This window comes from Frieseomelitta varia, unplaced genomic scaffold (genome assembly GCF_011392965.1).
Source record: "Frieseomelitta varia isolate USP_RPSP 00005682 unplaced genomic scaffold, Fvar_1.2 scaffold_380, whole genome shotgun sequence".
Classification (NCBI taxonomy): domain Eukaryota; kingdom Metazoa; phylum Arthropoda; class Insecta; order Hymenoptera; family Apidae; genus Frieseomelitta; species Frieseomelitta varia.
The window spans coordinates 174,195-193,344 of record NW_025110124.1 but is presented as its reverse complement, the minus strand read 5'-3'; the positions used below and the strand labels follow the sequence as shown (position 1 = coordinate 193,344).

The following is a 19,150-nucleotide window of genomic DNA, read 5'->3' as shown; positions in this document are numbered from 1 at the left end:
TCATTATTGAGTTGTTAAATAATTAAATAATTAAGTAAAGTTTATTATAATACCCTTCTTTTTCTTGTTTTAATTGAATTTACTTTTTTGTTTTGTTTGATTAAATAAGATTAATGGCTCATATACAAAATTTTTAATAGTCCATACAAAACGTATTTGTTTTTTAAAAAGAATGTAATTTGTGCAGGGTATTATATATTTAAGATAATTTTAATTATATCGTAAATATTAAATAATAGTCTTTAAAATTGGTTGTTGTAACATTTTATGTCTATGAGGAAAAAATTTGATAATGTTGTCCTATCTATACTATTCATTTATACTGTAGGCAATATTTTACCTGTGTTCTTTCTTTATCATAAACGTATAGTTGTTTTATAATAATTACCAGCTACATATTCAAAATGAAAATATTCCATAGAGCCGGTATATAAAACGCAATAACCATGCGTTTCATTGAAAAAAGCTAATTGGCATGCTTATTTATTTGCATGTCATTTATATCGAGCTGTAACACGTATGTCACATATTCATCGCTGGTATCATAAATATAAGTTACTCCTTTTTCTTTTGATTAAATTGAAAAATCCTAAATATTCATAATATTTCTTACAGCTAAAAATGTAAAAACTTACAACACAAAAATTGAGTTTAATTAATTTAGTACTGTACCTCTGTTGCAAAATTACATTTCTTCATTACTATCACACACTATTTAATTTCAATAGTAAGTATATAATGTATTCATATTCATATTCATATACATATATATATATATATTTATATTAAGCATACTTAAAGTTTAAAATATAACATACTACCATGTATAGAAAAAGCATGGTGAAACATATACAAATAACTATCTACTTGTTAATTATATCAACTATTCAGAGAAAAGAAGAAAGAAAAGAAATAAAAGAAAAGAAAGCTTATTTATATAAAAATTTTAACTACGGACTATCATTGTTTTTCGATGTATCCAAAGTATAAAAACATTTTTTTTATGAATTATAATTTGAGTATGTTTTATAGAAATTATAAAAGATGAAATGAGGAAAAAAATATATATATATTTAAGAAAAACAAAAAAATAATGATAAGAACATTGTAAGTTTGAAATAATACATGTAGCTTTTCTTTTACAATGAAACTGTTAAATGTATTATTCCCTTACATATTTCTTTTACAAATTTTAATTCGTATTTCGTTATAAATATGAGCAATTTTATTATTTTGTATAAAAAACTAGAAATCATATATTCCTTATAATATAGAATAGATATCATCAATACTACCTTTTCAACCAAAAATATAAAATTTGTTAATACTTGTATGTATTATTACCATCAGTACATGTCAATTGAAAAATCCTATTTAAATATATATCTTTAAATACAATAGAAATATCATCTTTTGTGACATACGTTTAACAGCTCAACAATTGAGGGAAATTATTCTATAACTATTATATTGTGGGACATTAATCTTTTGTTGCGTTTAATTATGGTATTACAATTTTTTTAAACAAATATATACTTTAGAGGTCCCAAAACTTTGTCCATAATTTATGATTATATCGTTTTTTCTTTTCCTTCACGCTACAATGTTTGTGTAACTGGCACACACGTGTCATTAAATGCTAACTATTCAGCTAGCACCCTGCTAATAAAAGTATTTTGTATTATATATTAAATAGCTCTCCATTCCAATTAATATGTGTTCTTAATATAAAGGATGTGATATCTGAATCTTCATGAATAGTATAACTGTTGACACAAAGACGTATGACAAATAGAAGTCTCATCACATCCATATTCACTTTGGCGATAATCAAATTATATATTTGAATAAATTTGTTCGTTCTTCTTCTTCTTCTTCTTCTTCTTCTTCTTCTCTTTACTGCGATAGTACGCGTACAAATTCTTTTAATTGTTCATTTTATATACCATATCGTTTGAAGTACCGAAAATTTACGTTGAAGATCCTAGTGCTACTCACAGAATTATGAGGATATCTGTCCTGGTTACTGAGAAAGAGCGTAGATTATAACAGATGTTCTAACAAAATTTTCGGACCTAACTTGTAGAGACAACCGGAGTCTGGCAGTACGGGCACTCACGTTGATTTGGAGCGCACGTCGAGCAGACCACGTAGTGGTTACAAGGTGAGAGGGTAACAGCGCGATTTTGTTCTTCGCAAACCATGCACTTTGTTGCCGTTTCTCTGTACAGCACCTGGAACGGCAACAACTGAGCTACCTATAGTGTTTCCATTAATCAAACCGACCGCAAATAGATTAGATTTGACAATTTTATGAGAAAAAACCTCGACTGCCAATTGGAACGTTTAACTGATAATAGAAGAGAATTCTGTTTGATGAGAAGATGAGGTAGCTGTAGAATTTTAATTCTTTTGCATCCTCTTCAGATAAATGAATCATTATTCGAGAAACGCTTGATATACCAGCTGTTCAAGCCGGCATGACAACTTTGCTTTACCTTTTCTACTTCTTCGAGATCCGAACGGAGTTGTGATTGAATTGATTTTAATGCGGCTATAGATAATGATCTGAGTTCACTTATTCTTCTCAATGTGTGAAGGTATGGCCCACCACTGGACGCTTCATTTTCTACCCTTAATGCTTTCACTTGCAACAAAGCCTGTTAACAATTTTTGTAAATACGTGCTACGGAAAGAACGAAATAATAGAATATTTACCTCGTCTCTCTGCTGTTCAGCGATACTTGCTTTTCTTTTAGCTTCCTCACTTTCTAATTGCCAAGCAGCACAAGCAGCTCTAGCTTGATTAATACGTTCATCCCAAGTTGCTAGCTGGGCACGACTTGACGTCAATTCCTCTCTGAGCCTTTGCACCTGAGACAAATTAGTAAAGATGCAGTCTTACTCGAGTCTTATTTTAATTCATTCAACCACACCGGAGTAAAAACTGGGAGAATTCTAACCTCAGACAAAGATCCTGTATTACTTGGACTAATGGAAAATGCATTAACCAATGGAGATGCTGGGAGAGGTTGAGTACGAGATGGAGACATTCCTTGATTCGTAAAATCAAATAAGCTACTATTAAATCCGCTAAGCTTAGAAGCTGAACTGCTAAGTTGTGAAATATGATTGCTAAATGGATCTGATACTTGATTCATAAATGGCATAGTCTGAAATCAATACCGAACAAAATAAAATATTAAAATAATGCTAAGATAATCCTTCTTTGCGAAAGAGTTGAAAGAGAGTAGAATACTTTTCTTTACCGATTCTATTGAATCCTGGTGAGAAAATCTGGATCCAGTGAGAAAACTAGTCGAATGTAGAAGTGGACTGGACGTTGATGGTGAAAAATTTGTAAGAACTGAACGTTCGTTCATCCCAGGGATATTAACTGGTGCTGAGCTTCCTAATAGACCAGAACTTGCTAGGCCTGCTGATATTGAATTGCTAATTGGTGAATTAGTATCTCTATGAATTGATTCTACTAAATTTAAAGGGTCATCTAGATGTAACTCGTCTAATGCATTTCCTGAAAAAAAAAAGAAGAAATAAATAAACATTTAGAGATAGATCAAAATATTGTTTCTCTGTTCTTCCTTAACTCTGTCTTACCTACTACAGATTCCACAGTGTCATTCGGATAAAATGAACTTGAAAGCGGTGAGACAGTAGTTGCTAATGAGTGATTTCCTAAGCTCCCGTTCAAACTATATGCAATGTATAGGCTCTGTTTCTGTTGAGCTTTCTCTGCTTTTGTTAATAAAGGATCACTATCTATAGCAACCACTTGTTTTCGTATTTCACCCTGTTTAATATGTTTAGAATTATTATGCTGGACCTTTATCGACAATGTACATTCAAATGCACGATCAAATGCACAATCGAACTTACAACTTGCAAAAGAGAACTGGGATTATAAAGTATGCTCGTTAACTTTTGCTGATTGGATGTGTTTACAGTGGTATTGGAATTGGAGTTATGAAGTTGAGCACCAGGGGCTTTACTATGTGAACTATTACTGCCGACACTACTAGTACTTGCTGACTCTGATACTTCACCGCTTCCATTCTATAATTCAAATATTTGATGGTGGTCATTTAATTGTATCTCATCTGAAGAAAGTCCATTACTTTTGTATGATGTATAATAGACTTACACTACTATCACTAAGTGGTTTATCCTTTTCGTGACTACGCTTATCGGGTGGAAGCGCATTACTTAGAATATCTGCCAAATTGGTGCCACAATCTATAGGTACCGCCATGTCCCTCGCCAGGCTCATTTCTTCTGTTGGCAACACTGCTCCATCAGCACACCATACCAACGTCCCAATATATCAATTTTGAGAAGCAATTTTGAATACTAAGTTTAATCATTTACAAAAGGCCTATATTTACCAAATAAAAGGAGGGGAGAGAGAGAAAGAGAGAAAGAAAGATAGATAGATAGATAGATAGAGAGAGAGAGAGAGAGAGAGAGAGAGAGAGAGAGAGAGAGAGAGAGAGAGAGAGAGAGANAGAGAGAGAGAGAGATAGATAGATAAATATATATATATATATATATATATATATATATATATATATATAGAGAGAGAGAGAGAGAGAGAGAGAGAGGAGAGCATTTTCAAAAATGCAAATGAAATGTTAAATCATTTTTACATAGAAGCAATTGCAGGCATTTTTACACGTTAATAAACTTTGCATTACTTGAATTTATCTCGAATAGTTATGTATTAAGCGATTAAGTATTGTGAACAAAGCCAATAGAAAAATGTTTTCTAATATATATATGTATTTAAGAAAAAAGGAAGAAAAAGGGAAAAAAGAAAAGAAAAAAGAAAGAAGTTTCACTAAACTTACTAAAGTAGTAGTAACTGTTTTACGTACGGTTTATGAGGGTACACTCACGGTCAACATGTGCAAAAGCACAGAAGACTCCGCGCGGACAATATCCAGCTTGTTGAACATCATTACATTTCGTAGATTTGTATATCTCGGGATGGAATTGTTGTTCTGTACGTGTGTGACAATACGTGCAAGCATCTCCTTGTTCACAATTGCCTGGTTCACCCCATTCTTCTCCATGTTTTACATTGGGGCATGGTGTTGATCTGAAGTAAATAAAATTTCAAATTAGATAATGTTACTACGCGCAAATTTGATTTTCAGATTTCTCTCAGGCCGAGAGGGACCCACCTGTACTTGTACTTCCGAGGACTACGTCTTTTATCTTTGCTATTGTGATACTGTGGACAAGCATAGCCCTGACGGCAAAGCCTTGGTGGTCGTTTGCAGGGCTCTGTTTTATAATTGCTCAGCACGTAGTTCGTGTCTTGCCATTTCGGATCTTCGTTCATCAAGTGTCTCTCTTTGTCAAGTATGTTTGGTCCGTTAGATGATGAATTAGGATCAGAATCGGGATTCTCCAGCGCCTGTATCTCTTTAATATCGTAAACTGGTGGGCGAAGATCATGATTGCCATGTGCGAAGGCACAATGAGGGCCGTTCTTGACACAGAATCCACGTGTGTCCGTATCATGGACGCACATGCAGGTTTTATAATAACGTAGGTGATAACGTCTCTCTGTGTCGCCAGCAGTGCGATGAAGGAACGGACATCTGTTTAACAACAAAGTTCATGTAAATTAAAGAACAACTTCATGGCGTATAAAAATAATCAGAAATCACACGAAAGCAATTGTAAATTAATAGAATTTTGTTAAATTAAATGTTAATTAATTAAGATAGATAGTTTTTGCTCTAAATAGTTTAATTAAAAAGATTCAATCTCGAAATAACAGTCAAATATTACTATATAGTTATAAACTAAAAAAAATTATACGTTCAATATATATATTCTTTAACACTGTAAGAAACTGATTTTTCTAAAGACTACGTACAATCGCGCCTTACACGAGTTATTGATCTTCTAAAATTTAACTTGGATTAAAGGGGAATGTACCGTAGTGGTCGTAAACGTCTAAAAATTAATAATCGTTATATTAAAAAAAAAAAAAAACAAACAAACATCTAGACAGATCTTAGACATCATTAAATTTATTTTCTAAACTATATAATTGCGCCATAACGATTGCGGAACGTTACGATGCAGCAATAAGGATTACCACATATAAATTCTTTGTTGCCACCATGCCATATAAGAGAAAATCAATATCAGTAGGCACCTTTGTTTGGGAACTCGAAGCGCTGAATATTTTGGAGGGAAAAACCGATCGCAGATATTTTTCTTTCATCTCGTTCGTGAAATATTAAAAATTCTCGCGAACATAATTATTCCATACCGTGGAAGTAAGATTACCGAGATCTTATATATTTAACGACGTTATAGCTAGTCGCCCCAAAGATCAACGTTGAAAACATTTCAAGAGAAAGATTCATTCATCGTCCAGATGAAAATACAACGTAAGCTGACTCGCTATTTTTATTAACAAGAGAAAAAAAAAAGGCAACTAAAAATATAATGTTGAATTGTAAGCAATAAATATTCAGAACGCTTTTATCATAATAAGTAATGCGATAAATATACATTCAGGCGCGAATCGGTTATCAATTAAAAAACCGCTTGCAATCTTATGTTCTCTGGAGGAAAGGTCGCGATAATTGTTGTAAATTGTAATTGAACGAAACATGTTACATTTCATGCGACTAGAAAGAAGAAAACATTCGACATTATTATTAGTAGACTAGATAATAGATGTACAGTGTAGAATAGGTAAATATTCGATTTTCCTCTTAAATCCTACATCTCTTTCTTCAAACAGAATATTCAAATCTATTTTAGTGTATACTGTATGTGCAGTAGATATAAATATTAAGAACAATAATATACACTAGTAACGACAAGCTGGATAATTTTCACTTTTTATATCTTCAAAAGCCTTCGCGGCGCCTGTTAACGGTTCCCCCAAAAAGCTGAGAAACCTTAGGTTTCGTTTATTTTCATTAACAGACAATACGTGTAAGCCTTAATATTCTATCACACGAGCTAGCCTTGAAAAAAGAACATCTTCATCGATATCCGCTTGTCTGTTCGAGCTTCCCGCTTGTTTGTTTCGTACGAGTTCTACAATGCAATTGTACAAACTGTAAACAATAGTAAAATAAAAAACGATATGCTACTTTGAGGTCATTGACGACAAACATGTACTTTCCCTTTTAGAAATAATGTTCGAGGGCAATAAATCAAAGGAGATGCATTTTTATCGCGCGAGGAATTAGCAACAAGATAATTTAGAAACAGTGACCTAAATCTACCGTTCATGTTCATCGTATACGCTGCACGAATATTTAGAGTCAAATAAACTATGATATCGCACGCAAAATATATTTCTTATTGGATATTTCGAACAGTTGAACGTTTATATTTTTGTATTATTTGTAATACCTTTACTTCGTACGAAAAATGTTGCGATACAAGCATAAATTACGAGAGACAGAAAAACCAGGGGTGCAATGGGGGGAGAGGGCGGGGAAATCTCTAATAACAGATGGTCACGTAAAAAATTGCAACTACACGTTCGAACGCGTAGAGAAATTTCTAGTTAGCTGCTCTCTTTCGTTCGAGTTATCTACAATGGATGACAACAGGTTAAGCAGCCGACGGTAGCTATATTCTGTCCGCAATGGCGGTTGCAAGCATGTAGGCATACATTCATAACAGGAGGAACACGACTCGCCTTGATGTTTTAATTGGCAGGCTCTGATTCGAACCGAATAATTCGAAAACACGTTGCAGCGATTGATTTAAAAATAACAACCGTGTGATCCAATCGAAAAAAGGAAGAATTTTAAAATTACTAGGAAAAATTATCAATTGATTATTTTGATCTGGTATCGATGTTCTAGAATTTTAGCAAAAAATACTTTTGATCAATCTAATCTAAGAATATCAAAAGCACAATGTATACACGATAAATATAAAATACACGTTTGCTTGTATGATGTTATGTGTATTAATTTTTTGTTATAGAAAATATAAAACGAATTCTACAGATATGCTACCAATCTCTTGTTTTTTTAAACAAGTGAAACGTAAATTAAAATAAATTTTGTTTGCTAAATATTACAAGAAATGCTTCTTGTATACATAATTTTTTCACTCCTAGTATTAAAATATCTAATTTTTCTTTTTTTTGCATAACACCATGCACATTGTTGCACCTTCAAATTTACTATGAATGGATAAATAATCCGTGATCTAGTCACGAGGTGCGTGTGAATAGGTAAAGCTATTATGACTACACGATCATGCTGCTTTTCTGTTCAACATGCGAGTGCAATAATGTTTCAGTTACTTTTGCTCGTACATATATACAGCACATATGCACACGTGTGTATATGCATGTATATAATATAATTATATATATATATATACATATACACTACGCATGTCCTCGAAAGTTACGTCGAAATTGGCCTCCTCTTCGTTACATAGGTTATTCTCGAAGAGATGTTACGTCGTTACGCATTACCACGCAGATGCGTGTTACATGTTACAGCACGCGCGTGTCAACGACACAAAGAAACCCGATAGACCCTTCTGTTCTTTCTTTCACATCGATATCAAACTCGATCGCGAGAAACATTTTCATTCATGTAGCCTCGAAGCTCATTTACGGTTTCCAAATTCGAAGAACACTTTTTGCTTTATAAGCAAAATGATCTTGACTTGTACATGCACACATACATCTGTGTATATGCATGTGCATATATATATAATGAAAAAAAAGAAGATAACCATGTTCGACTTTCTCTAGTAAAAAAAAAAAAAAAAAAGAAGGAATAAAATAATATGGATTTCATAATACCAAACAAGCGCACTACAGAGTTTTGTATTTTGTAAGTTAACCGCGACACGACAAATCGATGCGTCTGACACAAGAGTCTACACAGTGTCGCGTTAACTGGTCAGAATTTTACTTCGTTAACTGTCCGTTTCCATCCCCACCACTTTGTCCAACTGACTTCCTGAAGTGAGCCTCTAATATTGCACGTGTAAAATAAACAAATGTATATCATTGTACGGATATCCCAAGTTTTACCTAATAATAGGCAAAGATAGTGGACATTTTATACTGGCTCCGATAGGTCTCGTCTTGGCTGACCAATTAGCGAAACAACTGTATCACTCGCAATCTCCACTACCGTACGAACGAGTGTCTATTGATAGAGAATAGAGATAGCAGGCGAAATGTGTACAATGGTATACGAGATTGAGAGATTGACAGGTAAACTCACTCGTCTCCATCTGGACATATGCCGGTAGTCTCGTCATACTTGGTGCAATAATTATCGGCGCTATAGTTGAAGGTGCGGTCCCTCTTTCTCACCGGTCTTCGCCTCCGCTGGTTCATAAAGTGCCAGTTGAAGCACGTGAAGGGTCGGTGCTGTGTGCATTTGCGCTGTATAAAGAGGGGACATTGTTCGACGCGAAATTCCTTCAAGTATCTGGAATGCGAATCCACAGAGCTACACATTATTTCGTGGCGTATTTTGACGCGCGCGTCGATGCCGCGCTGCTGTGCTCGCGCGGCCCTCCCTCTTTTATTCCGTTCTTTCTCTTTTCTTTTCTCTTTTCTTTTTTTTTTTTTACATATATTTAGTCTATTTTATATTTTACTGCATACGAACGTTAAGCACACGTATTATCGTATTACGTGTACTTTTTTTCTCATTATTATGTTATATATTCTCATTAGAATTATTTCTCTCTCTTTTATCGTTAAGCACTCCACTTTTTTTTAATTATTATCATTATTATTATTATCATTTAATTTTTATCCGAATCACGCACTTTTTTCTTTTCTTTTTTTTGGGGGGGGAGGTACTCTCCAAAATTTTATCTTTCTTTTTTTATCCTCACTTTTTTCTCTCACGTAGCACGCGCGACCGGCGCTTACTTACGTGTAATGATTCGCCTTTTCCGCCTGAGCTGTCAACAAAGGTTTAGAGTCGGACTTCATCTTGGATAACACAACCGAGCAACGCGCGCGCACACACAGATGGGCCAAGCACACTCTCTCCTCCCGTTTTTTCTCTCGTCGTCCTCGTCGCCGTCGTGCCCGTCGTCGTCGTAAGCCGTCGCGTAGTCTGTCTTTCGCCCCTTTTGCCCCGCTAAACTCTCTACAATCTATCGGACACGGAATGCGGGACATAGGGCGCGCACGGCGCAATACACATTATATGCGTCGAGACTATCCAATCCTTGTGCTCTCTCCCAGTCACGTGATTGTTCCTCTTTCAAGGTCATTGATGTTTTGGTTCATTCCCTGTCGTAAACATACACACTCTGTATATACGATGCTCAGGCGCTTGCGATGAAAATTTGATTTTTTTTTCTTTTTTGTGCCGTTCGCCGACTCCCCTCTCGATCTTTTTTTTTTTTTCTTTTTCTTTTTTCAGACAGATTAATTACTTTTGAACACAGCAACCAGGTTCTACGGAAAAGAGAAGGGTATCGAAATACACGATCGATTCCTAAGGCTCGACCTCGATCGAGTTCCGATTCTGTGCTACGTTCTCACTGAAGCTGATTCGGCATCGTGTAACCAAGCCTTTTGTAAATACCGATTGCAACTCATTTTTCATGTTTTTTCTTTTTTCATTAATAAATATGATAATCGTAAACGTACTTTTTTGCTTCGTACAATGAAAATTCTCTCCCTCCCTCTCTCTTTTTTCCTGTTTTTTAGGTCCGAATACACTTCTCATACATGTTTCATCATCGTGCGAGTTACCAAGTACCAAGTACCAAGTACCATTGAAATCATTCCTTTCTTATAGCACATAGGTTCTGGGTTAATTTTTTTTTTTTTTTTACTATTATTCAAACGTATCTTACATTCGATAGTCAGTATTTTTTGTTTGTTTTCGGAAAAATATACAAGATCTGATAAAAATTGTAATAGAATAAATTATACTTAGCGATCTTTAGTCAGTGAATACTTGCTTTAATACGTGTTACGTTGCGAAATGTAAAATCATAAGTGACGCGTGAAAATGTCCGGCCTAGTTGTTTCGTTCATCGCAACTTCATGTCGGTTGTGATTCGGTGTACATATATCGATTCGATCGTGACGATTCCAGTTCTGTCCGCACTCTCACTTTCACTTTCTTTACATCATACTGATTTTATACTACTGTTGCTTCTTTGGTCATTGATCTTACGCATTTCACAACTCTCCCCCGTGCTTCTCTCTCAATGCACACAATACTTTAAAAAAACGTATATATCACAGGCACGTTCTAGCTTAGTCGCTAAACTCGTTATCGTAGATGTTACGCGTATGAATCATCATCTCTTATCGGCTCTTTACAACGATTTCGATGCATATTTAGATACCTGTGTTGAGTATGGTCAAGCTTCATCGGTTTTTTCTTCGACGACCGCCTAAACTTGTCCGACCACGTTTCGTGATTTGTAAACCGCGATATGCAACGTTTAACATCGCCTTTCGTCGCGCATCGCTGAGAACTTGCCGACTTCCTCCCCTCTCCGACGAACGAGACGTACCAAAAATTTTCTATCTCGGTGTGAATAAAAGTTTCAGTCTTCCTTGTTGAACGATTTCGCGCGACAAATTTTAATTCGTAATTTTGCGATTCTCCCTCCTTTTCGTACTTCTTCGTTTGGTTTGCAACGAAATTTATATCAGATTTGCAATTTCCGCTTAAACGACGCATATGAGGAAATACATACCAGTTCTCGGAGCATGCGCGGTTACGCGAGTATGTCGCGAACGACGTACGCGATTTCGACCAATCGCGAAGCAAACACGCAACAAATTTTATTCACAATATGCCAATAATTTATGGCGATTTATTTCGTACACAGATACGTTTTTTCCTAAACGAAACAACTTTTCTTCTGTTTCTTTTTGATTAAAGTACAGGGAAAGCACATTATTGATGAGAGAAATGAAATACAATTCTTGTAATGAAATACAATGAAATATAAAATCAATGTTTCCCAAAGTTCATTTTCAATTTACTTTTTTTTTCAATATTGAATAAGATTGTATTATTAATATAATAATAAAATTATAATTAATTATATTATTAATATTATATTATATTCATTGTATATCCATTTCTTCGTTGCATTAATATAACAATACTTTTAATTTCATAATTTTTACAATTCTTCTTTAAAGCATGCTTATCTTTTTTCTATTATAAATGTTTGATTTAAGGAGGACAAAGGTATTAAAGTATAAGCATTCTTTTTATCACACTTATGTTTAATGTATACAAAAACGTAAGGAAGTACGATAATATTAAGAAGAAACATACATACAATGGTTTAAAGTTTGCATTAAAAGGAAAGTCTTTTTTTCCTAGTGTCATGATAATTAATATAAATAATTATTCGTGATATAAATAATATAAAAAAAGAAGGATTGTCGTAAGCGAAATTTTTAAATAAATTGTCAAGAAATATCGCTAATATGTTACATTATGCAATTATGATATATATATATAAAATCATAGTTTTATACAGCTTTATATTCGAATGGGAATAAAGAATGAAAATAATACGTATCAAATGTACGAGAGACATCTGAATAATAGATATAAATAATAAATTGCCTCGTAGTTATAATCCATCTACATATAATTTCAAATTTCTATGTAAATTTATTACAGCTAGTTACGATTTCAAGTTTCGTTATTGGTTCCGATATAATATTGCAAATGTATATTTTTTCTTTTTTTTTTTAAATTTATCGTTCGTTAACTTATCTGACTTTGTACAATTACGTTCTTGTTCACTACATATTTAAATAAAGTCTTGTAGTACACTAACATACCTAGACACAAACTAAATGTGAACCATTTATTAGACTGATAAAAATATAATGCTTTCACAATATATGAAAATAATACACATTTGGTTTGTACGTACGCATGTTTGATTAATGCTACATTCATGATACAACGTTTCCCTACAATTTTTTAAATCTATTGTAATACGAACTATCGATTTTCGTTTGTTTACACATTTCTCATTTCTTCTTTTTCTTTTTTTTTTGTTTTTATAAGAAATAATTTGAGTATTCTATTCCAATTTTCTTCTCTGAACTTATCTCTGGAAAATTCTTTGAAATATTGAAATTTTCATAATTTACAATGAATTTAGTTTTATATTGCTATTAATAAAGTGCATTTGGTAAAAGAAATTGTCATTAATTCTTCTAGAAATTATGATCTAGAGAATTAGCTAGCTTCATTGTTATGTTGTACAGTTTTATTTAAATAGAATAAAATAATGTTTAGGCAATAAACGAATAAATATATATAACAAATTGAAGCTAATATAATAAAGCAATGTTTAAAAAAGTTTTCCATCGATGTTATTCTGTACCAATTTTTACAACAAAGAATATTACATACACGCGTACATTTTCATTAAAATAGGTTTCTTACTTTTATATATTGCATTATTCTGTTTGCCATCAGACGTACTTAGGTTCTTACTAATTTTGAGCACTCCTTGGATGGATATTATGCAATTATTAATTAACTGTATATAGTCATTAAAAACCATAACAGTATTTCTCATTGGATGTTTTTCTTTGGATGGACTTATGCATTATAATAGTAAATTTCAAGGCAATTCTAAAAACATGCCTTCTTTTTTTTAAAAATGGAGCGCTTAGTCTCTTAACTATTACTTAATTCAGTTTGACAGCAAACAAAAACTGGTCAAAAGATTGTATAATCGTTATTACTTAATATTTCTATGATTTACGACATCTACAGTTAAATATCTATTATAAATATTTTTATCGGATTTTAGTGAGTATTTTTTAAGGTTCCAATTAGTATTTTGTAAAATGCATTCCTTTTTTTTTTAACACAGATAATATTTAAATATGTTCGAATATTAGTAAAATGATATATTTAAAATTCTGTGCTTTTTGATGCAGTTCTAGAATGTTGTAATCTAAATGTAAACAATTTTTTGCAGTGTATTGCAGTGTTATTATCGTCAATACATTTTACATTGTGCGATGTCGAATTTACATATTTTAATTAATACATTCGAATGTTAAGATTGTATAATATCTTTCTTTCTTATCACTGAAAATTCTTATTTTTGTAACATGTCTTGATACTCTCAATACAATAAAAGATCAAGAATTACATATTCTGTAATGTATGATTATAGCTGAATACTACTCATCTTTTGTTTTTAATAAAATATAATAAAATCAACTTATGTACACATTAATATTGATATTAACAAAAAAAGTATAATAAAAAATATTTTAAAAAAGTTTAAATTAAAAGATTTATATATAATAAGATTATTAAAAGATTTGTTCAAAATAAATACATAGATTATTAAAGTCATGTATAATGTATAAGATCCAATTAATAATTCATAAGCCTGAATAATTTTCATTAAAAACATGCAAACCTGTCCAATCTGCGCTTGCATATACTTAGGAAGAAATAGTACAAATAAATTGTAAATTGTTTTGAACCGTTTTACTGTCAGATTATTACGCGATATACTGGCAGCTTGAAATTTTATAAACAGTTTATAATGAAATAACTCTATGATATTATTTCATGAATTATGTAAATATCGAAAGAGAGCAAACTTTTATGTATTTCTTTGAATGGCCTTTAGCATGAACAACAAGAAAATGTATTTGAATTATTATTACATTAACAAGTTTATTTATACAATTAACTACCTATATACAATATATCAATAAGAATGTTGTGTAATTTTTTTAACATAGATTTAAAGAGGATTTTTTTTTCAACGGCGTTGGCCATTCATACACTAACATTCTAATTATTCGATTCTGTTTATAATTTGTATACATAAAAATTATGAATCTGTAATGACATCCCAAACTTTGCAGATGCGCATTCTATGTACTTATTATTATATCAACCATAATGATTCACTTAAGTTTTAATAGAAATTAGTATCTTTAATAGTGACCACTGATTAATTAATCAAGGATTAATTCAGAGCATGGACTTATAAGACATCTGATTAGGCACAAAAGATGATGTTATGTAGTTGCTGATGTTAAAATGATATTGGTATGCTGATAATTGTACATAATAGTATATATATATATATATTAATGTAAATTCTGCAAAACATTTATCTCGTAATGTACGTTTATTTTATCTATGTTTGATCTTGTTCCGCGAGATATTAAGATAAAATGATTTTGATAATGTGCTACGATAGGCACGTAGTTATACCATTTCTGAAATTTTTTATATATTTTTACACATATTCCGATGTGTTTTTAAAATGATGCTTACTGAAGTTATAAGACGTTATTCTAATTAAAAAAATTTTTCCTAGTCTTAGCTCTCGAATTATATTTTCAAGTGCAACACTGCATTTATAATAATCTTTCGAATTTGTGGTTTTTTTTTCTTTTTTCAGATAAAGTTTATTTCAAACATTTGAATTAAAATTCCTTCGACGAACAAAAATTTCATTTAATCTCTAGGTCAATGTAATAAAAGCCAAAACGAATAAATGCGAACTTAAAAAAAAAAGGAAATATAAACAAAAAATCTACTGGCATTTGCATAGTTACACTTATTTGTTTCTACTCGCACCTATTATGTATAGTATATTTACCTGGCGTAACAGTAAACTCAGTTCAAACAGTTGTTCCGTACGTACTGAACATCACTCTGGTGGTATCTGTGTCCAGAGTAACGTCTTCTGGAGATGCAAGATCAACTTTTATAGATCCAGAATTGTTCCTTCTTCTCGTCATACCACCACCCCAATTCGATAGCGTCCAGTGATAAGTTTCACCTTCCTTATCGATGTTCGTCGTTTCTTGTGTCTCATTGTCTTTGTCCAAACCAGTTTCAATAGAAACCGAAGAATGCGAAGCTACCGAGTCGAAACTAGAATCTGCAGCTCCCCTGTAACGGCTAACATACTCAGTGGACATTTCACCGGGCGACTCTTCGATCGCTTTCAATATATTCTGACAAAGTTCCGAATCGAGGGGAATCGGATTCTCGGAGTCGCGATTATGAATAGTAACAGCAATGTGTGCCGGATGCGGAATGGGAAGCGGAATGAGCAATTTTTCTGCACTGTAAGGACGAATTTGTCGCTTCCACGGCTGCCAACGTGTCTCTGTTGCACCGCTCGTAGACGTTGTGCGTCTTCTGATTTTCGTCGATGTTAAAAGTCCTCCAGTATCACTAAAAATACAAACGATTCTTTAAATTCTATTCCACAAGCTGTGATCAATATTATTAAATTAAATATCATTAATATTATAATAATTGTTTAACAACGATAAAAATTTAGAATATCTTTTACCATCGTTTGTCAGACTTTCTGCTGTTACTAGTCTGTTTGGCTCGTGGATTGAAAGCTGAAACTTCTAGATAAGGGCTATAAACTTGTATATTTCCGCGGGGTGCATAAACTGCACCAAGCAAATCCGGCCCGTTAGTCCCACCGATTTCAGTGCTATGAACCATGTCTGTGTAACGCGACAAATCGACTCCCGGATGCGGTTCCAGTCTGAATTTCGTATCTGCATCGTCGAGAGGCTGGAGGAAATTTAAACTGAAAATGTCTGCGTACATAAGGCCAGCTAAACCAGCCCAATCACCGATGCTTAAACCTTTGTTCTCCCAGAAATCTTCCTCGTTTCCTGATAATCTCGCGAACACATGACTAGGATAAAGGCGTTCCAGCATAAGTGCCCCTTGTTGTATTACCACCTTAAAGACAAAATTGCATGTATAAGAAATTTTAGTAGTATTTATCAAATAACTGAGAATCAAAGATATTCTGATAATTACCTTCAAATCGAAGGTAGTAAGCTTTATTTTACTTCTCACGACCATTCCAAGACCAGTCTGCAAATTTTTTCTACGCCTGTCTAATTTTTCGTGCAACACAGCGATCAGATCTTTGGCTTCTTTCTCTAACGATTTGTACGGGTCTTTCATTTTGGCAAGGCTAGCAGCGAACGGACCAAAACAGGCTTCTACGAATTGAGTGAAGTCCCTCTGAGGTTGCGTAATTAATCGTTCTGTCTCTTGCTGAAAGGCTAACAATTCGTCTAGCTCTAGTTTTGCTTCGAACGCAGCTAAAGCTTGCTCAGGCCTAATCTATAAGTAAAAACGAAACACGTAGCAATTGTAATTATTTTAGTTTAGATTAATTTGCGATACTTACTTGATAATAATAATCAGAAGTCAGTCCTGGTCCAGCTATTCTTTTAACCACAAAGCTATCACTGGCAGGTATACGACCTCTGTTTTTTATTACTAAATGGAACATAGTCGTGTCCCAGACCACTCTAATCCAATAACGTATCACAGCAACTATATACAATAGTCATACATTACAAATATCTAAATGATCAAATTAATCTTTTAATCCATAATGAGCACACGTTATACTATACCTGTAAGTATCACAAAAGAAATAATAGGACACAAAATAAGAGCTACAATTAACGCAGCGATCGGTTGTAGACAGCCTTGTATACCGATATTCCAAACTAACGCTTCCATAATGACCAAATATCGATTTCTACTTGGTTCTGGGCTATCCAAATCCATGATGAGAGCCATGAATGCATGCAACGCTAAAGTAATTAAAGGCATCCTAAATTAAAATAAAAAGGGGGAAAGGGGAAAAAGAAGAGCCATTAACATTTTATAATTATGATACATTAAGATATGTAACAACATAATCAACGAACCATAAAACAGCAGTAAGCGCAATGAGAAGTGATCCTAAACTCGTAACTATACAAACGACAGGAAAAACAAATAATATGATGAGTGTTCCTAAGAGACCTTTCACACCATAATTCCATAATCTATTTAAATGTCTTGTCATTCCTTTTCCAATAAATCCTGCAATATAAGGCCAGATTATTTAATCGACAATTAAATATTACATAATCTTTTAATAAAATTATTAATTTTATCAAATATACCAGTGTCCGGTTCCGTTTCAAAATGTGTCCGGCTTTTGCTAATGTGTCTCCAAAGTGCTATCAACCGAGAACAAAGAGTAGGCATTTGAGATGACTTTCTGGGAAACAAGGTTCCATTCAATTGACTCAATTCTAGATCGGGAGTAAAGGGTTGTACGAGTAGCAAAGCTCGTATGGAGACTGGACTACACCACGGTACTGCCACGCCTAACAAAAACATTGCATTCCAAGTCCAACACCACGTCCTGGCTATATAGTTAATCCAACGCCACATAGGCCACCTGTTTATAAATCTCAAAATCAATTAACACAACACCACAGAACAGACAGTAAATTACTAACGTCAATTATCATTTCATTATTTAAACGTGCCTTGTTGTAGTTGTGTGTACAATTTCTCTTTCAACTAAAAAGACCGGCTGACTCGGATCTGCGCGAGGTGTCGTGATGGATGTCGGAGTGTTGCTAAGAACCGTCGGTATGATCTCAGACTGGCCTTGAAAATTGCGTCTGATGATCCAGTTTTTTGGAAGCCATATCTGGGTTGGCCATTGGAAGCTCCTTGTCGGTGTTTTGACTTTGCGCAACTCTTTTAACAACACTGGCTCACGCTGAGAGAAACGAACATCTCCCAACACTCAAACGTACAAACGTAAAAGTGTTTATAACAATCTATAAATCTACGTACCTCTTTCATAAAAGTTAAATCGCGATTAAGAAAGTAGACTGTTTGCTGTAAATTTTGATGAGTGCACAGTGTGAGAGCTTCTTCGTGAGCACTCCACTCGCACTCCTCGATGAACTTCTCCTCGACCTCTCTCATTCTATCGCGCATCCATGGTTCTATTCGCGACAGAACTGGATGTTCGTTCTCTATATGGCGCTTCAGTGCCTCTTTCGTTTGCAGTAGCTTACGTTGTACAGTTTTCACGGCTCGGTGCATTAATACGACCGATTGTGCTTGTTGAACCAACAATTGAGCGATTCCGTTACCAAGATCAAGTATATCCGGATGCGATAAAATATTGGAGAACACACGTTGCAAGTATTCGCGCATAACAGCTTCGTTCACCTCCTAAAAGTAGTCACAATTAATAAGAATGTACCCCATAAATTTATGAAAACTTCGCAGCGATTAATATCAAGAATAAT

At 33.6% G+C, this 19,150-nt stretch overlaps 2 protein-coding genes across 7 annotated transcripts in view; both read right to left on the bottom strand.

Moving 5' to 3' along the window:
• Nucleotides 1-1,586: 1,586 nt before the first annotated feature.
• Nucleotides 1,587-11,722, bottom strand: LOC122531250 (RING finger protein unkempt homolog). Of its 5 annotated transcripts, XM_043659024.1 has the most exons (13): nt 11,368-11,722; nt 9,264-9,473; nt 5,202-5,624; nt 4,893-5,116; nt 4,163-4,305; nt 3,898-4,074; nt 3,619-3,811; nt 3,270-3,535; nt 2,964-3,173; nt 2,719-2,874; nt 2,499-2,660; nt 2,120-2,234; nt 1,587-2,026 (listed from the first exon to the last, which is right to left on the bottom strand). In XM_043659024.1, exons 1-13 carry the CDS (start codon nt 11,706-11,708, stop codon nt 1,995-1,997), a joined length of 2,652 nt encoding a protein of 883 aa, XP_043514959.1. In that variant the 5' UTR covers nt 11,709-11,722; the 3' UTR covers nt 1,587-1,994. The 5 variants fall into 5 exon arrangements, with proteins under 5 accessions (XP_043514959.1, XP_043514960.1, XP_043514963.1 ...); XM_043659025.1 differs by having other exon boundaries at nt 1,587-2,234; nt 9,930-11,721; XM_043659028.1 differs by having other exon boundaries at nt 1,587-2,234; nt 4,163-4,293; nt 4,914-5,116; nt 9,930-11,721.
• Nucleotides 11,723-12,617: 895 nt separating this feature from the next.
• Nucleotides 12,618-19,150, bottom strand: part of LOC122531211 — a 33,507-nt gene continuing 26,974 nt past the window's right edge. For both annotated transcript variants that reach the window (XM_043658954.1, XM_043658955.1), the window contains 9 exons: nt 18,687-19,073; nt 18,371-18,609; nt 17,999-18,279; nt 17,759-17,915; nt 17,459-17,661; nt 17,227-17,375; nt 16,848-17,159; nt 16,357-16,766; nt 12,618-16,235 (listed from right to left, as the gene is read on the bottom strand). In XM_043658954.1, the coding sequence (XP_043514889.1) occupies nt 15,674-16,235; nt 16,357-16,766; nt 16,848-17,159; nt 17,227-17,375; nt 17,459-17,661; nt 17,759-17,915; nt 17,999-18,279; nt 18,371-18,609; nt 18,687-19,073 (2,700 nt within the window). In that variant the 3' untranslated portion in view covers nt 12,618-15,673. The remainder of the gene's footprint in view (nt 16,236-16,356; nt 16,767-16,847; nt 17,160-17,226; nt 17,376-17,458; nt 17,662-17,758; nt 17,916-17,998; nt 18,280-18,370; nt 18,610-18,686; nt 19,074-19,150) is intronic.